Source organism: Rhamphochromis sp. 'chilingali' (genome assembly GCF_963969265.1).
Source record: "Rhamphochromis sp. 'chilingali' genome assembly, chromosome: 21".
Taxonomy (NCBI): domain Eukaryota; kingdom Metazoa; phylum Chordata; class Actinopteri; order Cichliformes; family Cichlidae; genus Rhamphochromis; species Rhamphochromis sp. 'chilingali'.
In genome coordinates, this window is record NC_137949.1 from 6,143,440 (window position 1) to 6,154,640 (window position 11,201).

At 41.2% G+C, this 11,201-nt stretch overlaps 1 protein-coding gene across 1 annotated transcript in view; it reads left to right on the forward strand.

Annotated features, from left to right (window-relative positions):
- Positions 1-9,810, forward strand: part of kcnh5b (potassium voltage-gated channel, subfamily H (eag-related), member 5b) — a gene marked incomplete at both ends in the record, with an annotated part of 195,333 nt that extends 185,523 nt beyond the window's left edge. Inside the window, one exon of the mRNA XM_080870988.1 lies at positions 8,716-9,810. Within this exon, the coding sequence (XP_080727114.1) occupies positions 8,716-9,810 (1,095 nt within the window). The remainder of the gene's footprint in view (positions 1-8,715) is intronic.
- Positions 9,811-11,201: the final 1,391 nt, after the last annotated feature.

Consider the following 11,201-nt stretch of genomic DNA (forward strand, 5'->3'; position numbering starts at 1 on the left):
TTCATTTAACATTCATATATCACTGGGGTGATATTTCTACGTGTCTATATGTCTTACAGTTTTTTAGCCTTTCTGAAATGGCACAATGTAATTATGGAAGCAGCCACTTCCACTACCTGACAGTAAGCGACAATAACTAGATGGTTACCTTCAATCTCAGATGAATAGATCAGTAAATGAGCAAAGAGAAAAAAGACAGGAACGCCAAACTGAGGGAAGTCGGCCTTTAAGAAATCAGATTCATAACAAACATGAGCAGCAACAACTTAAGGCAGCGAGCCAGAGAAGCAGCCAGACTGTCTCAGTGCCCTTCTATGTTTTCATTCTATGAATCCTCAAATTTGCATATGAAGCTCTCAGGGGAACCCAGCAGTGCTTCCAGTGTACTGTGGGCGGACGTACGGACTTAATGGACATCAGCTCTCAGATAATTGCCGCCAAAGTGATTATCCTGTGGAAAGGTGGTAACATCAGACTATTTCAATGTGCAATTTCAGGTCCTACTGACCTTTTGACTGGTGCTGAAACATTAGCTGATCAGTCAATTAGTCAATAAGGAGAAAATGGACTTGAGAGTATGTTTGCAGAGCTCATACTTGTGACCTTCTGTGACAATCAGGTGAACACACACGCAGACACACACACTAATACGTTTTTGGGACAAACACCTTTTTAAAGTAGCACAATAGTTTCTCAGCAAAAGCAGAGAATGAAAGAGACAGGAAGCAGCCGTTCTACCGTTCACCTACAGCTGCACTGTGTCTGTACCTAACTACTTGCACAAATATTAGATGTTGAAATCCAGGAGAAATTAAGAATTAAAAATTGTCATGCAAAATACAAATCCTTGTTCTCGCAAAGTCTGTGCTTTGTGCAGCTTCATTGCATTATCTGTTGAAAAATACATTGCAGAAGGCAGAGCCTGGCCGAGGTTATAACAAAACAGGAGAAAATCAGGAATAAAATAAATCTGGTGCACCAGAGTTGTTGTGTATTAAATTATTAATCAGCGTATTGAAGCTTGTGTGCAGGTTGCTAAAAAGTCAACTTATGGGTTAATGACAGATTACTATACTAGCCATAACAAAGCTTTGTTAGCAGCCTCCCATAGCAGGGAGGATTTGTGATGAAGGTAATAACAACTCAAAGTTTCACAACTTTTGTCTTTATGAAGAAGGAAAAGGCATCTCGGCCTGATTATCAGCTTAAAAACTGTCTACTTTGGCTTTTTGTTTGACCATATCCAGATAATTTTTTTGTTTTTTTGTTTTTAAACAAACACAAGTGCTGCGCGTAGTACGTGTCCCATTTATTTTATATTTACAAATGAAGCACAAAGGAGAAGCTCTAAGAGACACATCAGGTCGAGAGATTGAAAAGATGAAAAAAGAAGAGCCAGTAGGAAAGAATCATTAATTGAAATACGCTGCTGGTGAATTTGGAAAGCTTTTAAAAAGCTTGTGAAAACGCTACTCGCCAAAGGGAGGAAATCAAATCCAATTCCTTTTACTCCTAGACATGAACAAACATTTTGATTCAAATGAAGTACACAAGCACTAATTTCAGAATCTATTCAAACACTGAGCTGAAAGGTTTTATGTAATCAAAGGTCTTACATATAAATGATATAATAGGATTCATCATTTTAGCCTTAATGTCATCTCAAACTTTTCATGCAGTAAATCCAAAGCCAAAACCAATCTGCCAAGATTTTGTGGTGCTGCACAGCAGAGCTCACACTCCACTTTTTTGTATTCTTTGTAGTAATCATACTGGAACGTCAGGTTCACAGTAATCCCTGCATTAATTTGACAGCTGTTCAGCCCAGTGGTTCACAAGAAACCCATTTATCTGTCTTCCCTTTCCTTATGACTTCTTACTTCGGAATGATGCTGAGAGGGAGCCGTTCAGCAGCATTCCTCATAACTCCTAGTTATATTCTGTACATGAGTCGTGGAGGACAGCCACTTCAGACTCCGAATGAGGCTTCGTATGTGAGTGCTGGCTGTCAAGCAGGCAGAAGGCCTGAATAATTGGGTCAGCTTTGGGTCAAAGGTGAGAAATGAGTCAGGTCCCTCTAGTGTATGCAGTCAGAGCGATCATCCTGAGGTCCACTGAGCCACCCAACAACTGTGTAAACCCAACCAGTTTTGTTTCTTTTAAAAATCCAGCAGGCAAAGTGTTTATACTGATGGATCTGAATAAAAATTACTGAGAGGGATTTTTAGGGCTGTTCTAGGTCAGAAAAGATGTTGGGGTGGGGGTAATAGTCTACAAAAACCTTGAAACCTTGAATATCTGTTAAGGTTATGGAGTCATACATTTTTAAGAAAAACCCTCAGGTTCACGTTTAAAATTTCTGGGAAAGCAAAACATGGAATACATTTTTTGTTTTTTTCCAGGGATCACAAAGTTTCACTTTAAAGAGGTCAGATCAACCTCACAGACACCACCAGAACACGGAGAATTTAACAGACATTGTTAGTGAGGAGATGCAACAGACTCTGAAATGGATTAATGGCCAAAACTACAAGTTCTTTCATGTTGGACCGATTTTCAAAGTAGACGTAATCAGGTCATCGACTGCATCCATGATACTGGCAAACATCTTTATGCTGTGATGAAAACCTTCTGCCGTGACTGTGGAAATACCAATGTTTCTTTTTCAACTCAGACATTTTCAACAGGTTTTTCTTTTTGTTATTAATACTTAAAATAAAAGAGACAGACTAGCTGTTATCATTACTTTAGGAAAAGAACATTGGTCAAAACACAAATCAGTCAAGAAGTTAGCAAAAACACATTCCACCTACTCCATGCCACAAACACACAGCTCAAACTCTGCCAAGAAAATGTCACTCTGGCCCCGGAGCATTCGTCTCCCTGACCTTAAGTACTCGCTTTCCTAATCACTGAGTGAAATCTCAGGGCGGTACCTACTAGAGATGGACCGATCCGATATTACGTATCGGTATCGGTCCGATACTGACCTAAATTACTGGATCGGATATCGGAGAAAAATAAAAAATGTAATCCGATCCATTAAATATCACGAAAGCACCTCACAAAACTTGCAACACGCCGTAACTCACCTCAGAACGTTAGCACGTCGGAGCAGTATGCATCACGTGATAGAGCGGCTGTGGCATGCGGGACCTGTCGGTGGTCTGGATAGCATTTGGAGCTTCGCTAGCAACCCGGCATTTCATCTCCGACAAAGTTATCCCCGAGAGAAGTAAAGCAAGTGTGTAAGTCCATCTCTGAATGTTTGTAAAGCATTCCTGCGTTAAGCTTAACAAACGATATATGGAGCGACTGCCTCTCCTGCTGCTACTTCAATCATGAAACTGCTTAACGATCAGCTGATCGGCTTTTCTGTCGCGAGTCCGTCTCTCTGGTTTGTTTTTGGCCCACTTTGCACCAGAAAGAGGAAACCAGCGGCTGAACAACAGCAGCACGTTTAAGCTTGATCAGCTGTTGTTAGAATGTATTTAATATTACTTTCTACTCGAGGATCTTTTTCTACGTAGCTGACGCTGGTAACTGTGCAGGGGCGGATCTAGCAAAGTTTAGCCAGGGGGGCCGATAGGGCATTAACAGGGAAAAGGGGGCACAAAGACATACTTTTTTCTTATTCTCATTTAAAATGTCTAGCTTTTAATAAATAATTATCTGACACCCAAAGTTTTAATTTGATGTAAAATGAATAGAAGTCAATTACTGTATATAGTAACTATTAAGTCTATTAAATATACCCTAGTAAGCTATAGTACTTTTTCCTTTGGGAAGGTACCATCTGTGCAGTCTGCAATTTTGTTGAAGAAAGATGTTGAATCTATTTAATATTTCTTGAAAAATAATTGATTTCTGTGCATTTTTTTTTCACACTGCATCAAATTAAGGTTGATTACGTCGATTAAGCATCATGAGGTGGAGCGTGAGGGGTGGTTCCCTATTTTTTATTTATTTATTTTTGTTGTTGCTGGGAGTTGGAACCCTATTAGTTAGGTTGCTTAATATTTATGCTAAGTACTCTTTAAAATACCAGAATAGGGAGGATGGTGTAGGTTTAAGTTTATTAGATTGATCAGTATTGCTGAACTATGAAATTTTTTTTTTTTTGCATACAGGTATAACAGAATAGCTTTAGTGTAGTTGTTGTTTTAAACTTGAGTATGAACTTATACAAAATGCAGCAAGATATTTAAAAAACAGTTTTGTTGATTAAAAAACACTATATCGGATTCATATCGGTATCGGCAGATATCCAAATTTATGATATCGGTATCGGTATCGGACATAAAAAAGTGGTATCGTGCCATCTCTAGTACCTACAGGGCTTCAGAAGTGGTCGAGCATTGGCAGCGTGGGCAGCTGCAGACTGCTTGTCTGTCTGCAGAGCGCGTCTGCTGTCAGATGGGGGCAGTGTCAAAAATATGCAATACAATATGTCTGTGGGGTACGCTTGCTTGTGCTGTGATGAAGAGCAAAGTTAGAACATACAAAGAGCTGAAGGTCATCAGCATTCAGCATACTACACATGTTTGCATTGATTGAAAACCTCTTTCCACTGGCTCTCTGTAGGCCAGTGCATATGCAAACTGGCACAATTGCAGTACCATAAATTAAGCATAAAGCAGGATAGTGAGCAAAACACCCCCACAAGCAAAACCACAGTTCACACCAGGTCTGTAACACCGTCATAAATTACGGTATGTGTTTAGCATCTTCAACTTTATTTTCATTTGAGAAAAGTAGCAGCATGGCTGCTAGCCAACGCCTTAGTTATTGCACCTATTGTTTAAACATACTCACTGCAAAAATAATGTTGGCACTAAACAAAGCCCATTGTTCTCCATTGTGTATTCTTATCTGGCAATACAACTGCGTTTTACATCTGAAAACTAAAGTCTACACAGATAATAGTACTCATGAGGTTCAGGTTCAGTTGTTATAGATAATCTGGCGGTTTCACAATAGATCTCATTTTTTTCATTTAGTTGAAACATGTTTACCGTAAGAGGATTTGTCTCTACTTCTGAGCCATATAAAAAATGTATTTGACATTTATGTGGTATTTAAAAACCAACTCTTCACACAAAAATTTAAATCCTCCTGATTTAAAAAAAAAGTGAGATGCAAAAAGGAGAGACAAGAACTTGGATCTAATGTTTCTACATGTTAAAACCAGTGTTGGGATTTTTACTCCAGAAAATCAATGTATCATTACTTTTCTTAAGCGTAATGCAGTATGTTACGTAACTACTCACTGGAGAAAGTAATTTGTTACACTACTCATTATATTACTTTCTCATTAGTCCTTAAAATGAGCTGAAACACACCGTTTCGTAATTATCAGTTAACAATGCAAACCTTGTGTTAGTCTGTGGGACTGTAATCTGAATCCCAATTCTAATGAGAACATAACTAGTCTTTGTTTTAGTTTAGTTAAAGCAAAGTTGAAAATCAGTTGAAAATCAGCCCAAAGAGATAGGATCGTCACACTGTTTCATACTCTAGAAACACAAATGACTCATCACTACTTTTGATACCTGTTTTAAGTTCGGATTCTGCCTGCTGGGTTGGGGGTCGGCATACACTTAGCTTTAAAATCCCTCTGTGTTCTTGGCTAGCTTTGCGTTAGCATGCTGTCTGTGCAAATGTTCTGTTATCAGTAAAATCCATTTGTTTCTGTCTTGGATGCAGTTTCCACTTTACTATTAAGCTCTTGTCCTTCTGTGCTATAAAAATACAAGTAATGTGCATATCTCTACTCAAAAGCTGTAGCCCTGCACACAAACTGAAATCAAATGACTGTAGCCCATTTACGCAGGGGGAAAAGGCTGTTTGTTTGATGTTTTGTTTTTATTTTTTATTCCTCGGCCAGATAACTGGATAACCTTTGTAACACAAGTAACAACATAATTAAAAATGAATAAAAGAAGATTTAAATGACTGAATTTAATAGTAATCCGTTACTTCACTGTTACTGAAAAATGTAATGCAATTAAAGTAATGCATTACATGTAATGCGTTACACCCAACACTGGTTACCCGACACTTTGTATTTAACCACAAACTATTATCAATATTATCTTTGTCATGTCTTCTTCCAAGAAACCAGTAATGTTGAGTCCTGTCAGTGCTCAAAGTTCAGTAGTTCATCCCTAAAGTGACAGCAGAGTTAGTTTGTGTGAGCCATATGTTGGCAATAACCAGCTGATAAGTTTGAGTCAGTTTTGAGTCTCGGGTATAACTAGTCAAGCAGAAATCCACAACAACTGCCTCAAGGCGTTTTACATTGTAAGGTAAAGACCCTACAACGATAAAGTTCAAATCAAGAGTTGGCTGATTGATTGGTTGAAAAGACGCCGTGAGTTTAGGAACGACTTGTATAATTAGACAGGAAATTCTTGGTGAAGTGAGCATCCCTGCCTCAGGGTCGATAGTCAGCAACAAGAGTGTGCAAAGATTAAATATTAATGCCCAAATGAAACAGAAACAGAAACACAGAGAACTTGAAGGGGAAAAAAACACTATAAGAGTATTATTATTGTGAAAAAGTCCCTGACATAATGGAACAGATGCTGTCGCTGTAACTAAAGAAGCTGTGGTTCAGCTTGGGCCACTGCAGTCAAAAGGATTGTTATTTTCATCACCACTGTCTGTTATGTGACTTCCCCACCCAGAGCAGCAGCAAAACCCCAACACTGAACAGAGCAGACACGATTAACAAGGCGTTGGATTGCAGCTTAAATAACCTGCGGTGTTAGGGATTTTCCTGTTGAATCACTTACCAGTTTCAGCCCCTATTACCAGTAAAATGGCATTTAAAAAAATTTAAAAACTGCTCTAGACCTAATCAGATTTAGCTTAATGCTGGGCACTGACAGCTTATTTGGATGCGCGAAAAAAAAAAGCTTCTAAACCAGAAGACTGTAATTTAACAGTTAACCAATCAAAAATGTGATTTCAGTCAGGACAATCAGTGAGCAATCAGCAGTCAGTGGTTATTTAAGCTTGTAAATAACCACTAAGGGTGGAGTGGGTCATTTACTAATTGGAGGGTTGGTGGTTTGTTTCCTGGCTGCTTCAGTCTACATACCAAAGTGTCCTTGGGCAAGATTAAACCATGACTTGCTCGAGTTGAAAAGCATAATAAGAGCCAGTCTATTTATCATTCATTTAATTCTTTTTAATTTGGTGGCATTCTTCTAGGACCAGCAGCAAGACACTGCTTTAGTTAAAAACTTCATTAAAAGGAGGAGTTGGGGCCAAGATGGGTTGTAAAGGGGCTTGCAGGTAGTAGCCACTGTGGGTGCACTAAAGCAACTCAAATACTAAGCTCTATGTGAAGTTTTCTAAGAGGATTGGCTGAGATTGTCCCTGTGGCCAGCATTTTCAATCGGTAAATTGACTGAACAGGCAGAAGCGTCAGTGAAACATTTCATCTACACAAACAAAAGGCAAAAATATATTTGTTCCAGATATTTCTTCTGGGGGAGTTAGTTTGGACTGTGATGAAAGAAACCTCTGTTTTACTTGACAGTTATCTGACACTAATTCCTTTCAGCACTTTCACTTCTGCTGACATTTAATCTAATTTCAGCTGACACTCAGTATCCCTTTCACTTTACCAGATGAAGCACTTTAATCACACTGTTTAGATGCACTTTGTATAACATCTGCAATGCATATCATGATAATAGGAAGGAACATTTACTGCTTTAGTTGATATGAAGCAATGACGGTTCATCATGTTTGATCCGATCACATCATGTATCATCAGCTCAGCTGTGACAGAGATTGTCCTGATTTGTATTCAGCAACAGTGGACTCATTGTTTTTGTCAGAAGGTAATGAGTAAGAGAACAAAGCCCACCAGTGATAGCTTCTCATTTACTTTTTATCAAATCGTACTCTTCTTGCCAAAAATTCATTTAATTAAAAGTGCTAATCTTTCAGCTTATGCCTCCAGGTAGACATGGAGATATGAAGTGACACGTAAGGCATTCCCCACTCCCACCACAGATTCTCTTCTAGCTCAGAGCAGCTTCTAGCTTGGGTTGGCTCAGCAGCTCTCGGCAGCAGGTTGGACGAGCAGGAAGTATGGGTGGATGAATGGAAGGAGTTTAGGAGATGTGCTAGATGTGGTCAGTTGGGTCGATTATGGCTGGGCAGCGAAGTAAGCGATTTCCCCTCGCTTCCATCTTTAAGTCAAACATCGACTCGGCTCCCCATCCATTGGGCACCGTTATTTTAACCAAAAATAACACTTAAATTACCAGTTGGATGGCTGGCTGACTGCCTGGCAGGGATTTCTGTCATTTCCAATGTAATTAGGGTGTAAGAGGAGCCAGAAGAGAGCCTGGCGCCAGGCTGAATAATACAGGCGAGGTGTAGGAGCACTGATGGATAATTTAACATGACTGTTCAGAAGTCAGCTACATTTTGCAGTACCTGAGTGCACTGCAGAAAGAATGTGTCATGTGTTCTTAAGTGAAAAATGTTAAAACAGACCGTCAGATTTCCATAACAATAATAAATCTTTGTTTACTTCTTGTTGTAGAAAAATGCTTTTATCTCTGATGAATTATGTGCAATGCTCATCGGGGCGCACCGGAGACAGAATTACTATTCATAGCATTCATATGAAATGATGTTTGCTGATAAGCTGCATTTTGCTTATTTATGTGTATCCCTCCTCCCCCGCAGATAATTTTCCGCAAGATCAGTGAGGTGAAGAAGGAGGAGGAGGAGAGACAGCGAGCGAAGAACGAGGTACAGCTCACCATCCCACAGGACCATCCTGTCCGGAAGCTTTTCCAGAAGTTCAAGCAGCAGAAGGAGCTCCGCAACCAAGGAGCCGCAGCTGCCTCGCAACTAGACCTGGAGAAGAACCAGCTGCAGGTGGAGCACCACCAGCACCTGCATCCTCACACCCTGCAGCTCGGCCACTCCAGTCTGCAGCACTCCCTGCCGCTCACCCTGCAGCGGCCCCTCACCTCCATGCAGAACGGGGCTCCACCCAGCAGCAGCGTTCTGACTGTGTCTCAGGTCACACCCATGCAGAGCTCTCTGGCTTACGGCCATCCCAGCGAGGCACCTGCAAAGCAGAACAACTGTGACATCATGGAGCTGCAGCCCAGTTCTGCTGGAGGGGGCAGCGAGCAAACTGTCAGGCTCAAAGTTAGCACCAGCCCTGCGCTTGGAAAGCCGGCCGCCAAGGCGAGTGGCTGGATGCGCCTCAAAAACAACATGGCTCCGGCGGAGACGAGGAAGGAGGGTCTTAACAACAATGTCAAAGCTGTTTCCGTGGAGATGCTCTCTCAGGACGGTAAAGGTCGGGAAACAGGGGGGAGCAGGGATGGAGAGGAAGGTGGGGTCTCCAGCAACAACCCACTTCGCAAGACGGACTCCTGTGACAGTGGAATCACTAAGAGCGAGCTGCGCATCGACCGGGCAGGGGAGCCGCGGACCCCAGCGGCAGTTACCCCACTTCTCCACAGCCCTCTTCCCGGAGGAGTGGGGTCCCCTCACTCTTTCTGCCCCATACCGGAACAGGCCCTGCAGGCTGCATTGCACGAGACCCGGATGGAGCTCCGGGGGGACATCCAGACTCTGGGAGGCCGTCTGGGCGCCCTGGAGAGTCAGGTAGCTGAAATTATCAAACTGCTGTCGGATAAGAGACAGCCGTCCACGGGGGCGCCACCTGCCTCTGCCACGCCCAAAACCAAAATACAACGGCAAGACATTTTCACCGTCTCCAGGCCCGTTTCTCCAGACTCAGAGAAAGACGACGGGCTCTGAAGAGAGCTGAACCAGCGGTGCAGAGTGCGCACTGGACTAACAGAGATTATATTAACATTAGCTCTATCAATTCAAGGTTACTCTCATTTTTGGGCATCCTCTTGGACTCTCGTACACCGCTGGTCTCAATTCCAAATTGAAAAAAAAAAAAACTGGCTTCTTGTTTGCACACTGATTTTTTTTTGTCTCCAGGTGATGTGAGAGTCTTTACTCTCCAGTCACCCGGACTCTGGTTTCTTTTTGATTGTACATACCTCTCTATGCATGTCCAGCTGGATTCTGGCCTGCCAAAGAAACAACTACTAAACGTACTTATTGCCTGTATATTATGCAGTTGACTGCATGCAAATAAGATTCAAAGAGACATTTTATTGAGCTACACTGTACATATAAATATTTTTCATTGATGAATTTACTATGTGGACATTCAGGGTTTGCATACTAGTAGCACTATAAACATTGAATATCTCAAAGGGTTTACAGGCAGATGGATTGTGCATGGATTATTTATACATAGAGAAGTTATAAGGGGACAGAGGTTTTGTTTCATTTCTTTTGCCTGTCAGATGAAGCAGATGTGTGATTCTGTTCTCTCGCCACAGAGATGCTCGGATGTGAGGATCAGCATCTGTTAAAACAGGGAGGGAAATTTCTGATATGTTTTTCTAATATATATATAATAATAATAATAATAATAATAATGATCATTGATTTCTATTTTTGATTACAGAAATGCCCTTGGCCTCAGTTTGATATGTAAACCCTGAAAAATGCTTGTTTTGTTTGAGCCCTCCTTGTGTCTATGCATCACTCGGGTACGCTGCCAGAATATTGTACCTTTGTAATCTCGTTGATGAATTATGTTTTTTGTTTAGTTTTCTTTGGGGGTTTTTGTTCCATTCCTCTGCATGAATCAGGGATGGCAGAATGCACTTTTGGGTAAAGTTGGGGTGACAAGAAGGCTTTGGGGAAATAACACAGTTCACGCAAAAGTCCACTCAGCACAGTGACATGTAATCCCACGGCCCCAGCAACACACACGGCAGTCTTAACCAGCTAGCGTCTCTCTGAAGCCTGCTCTGAATTCCATTAACTAAGCAGCAACAGCTTTGCCTCAAAGCTAGCAAGTCATAAAAATGGAATAGTGTACTTTCTATGATATAATTTTTTGTAAAAAATCTGCATGTGAAGGAGCAGTTTTATGCTCCGCAGTGCTTACAAATACACGTGTGAGAAGTGACACATTTGCTTCATGCATACACATGCAGTGTGAAGGCGTCTCGTGGTGTGAACCCTGAAGGCTCGCAAAGACCTTTTCTTCACACAAGGCAGATCAGTTGGTTTGTCAGAAGTCACAGTCTTTTCAGGTCCTCTGTGAATTGGACAATGTC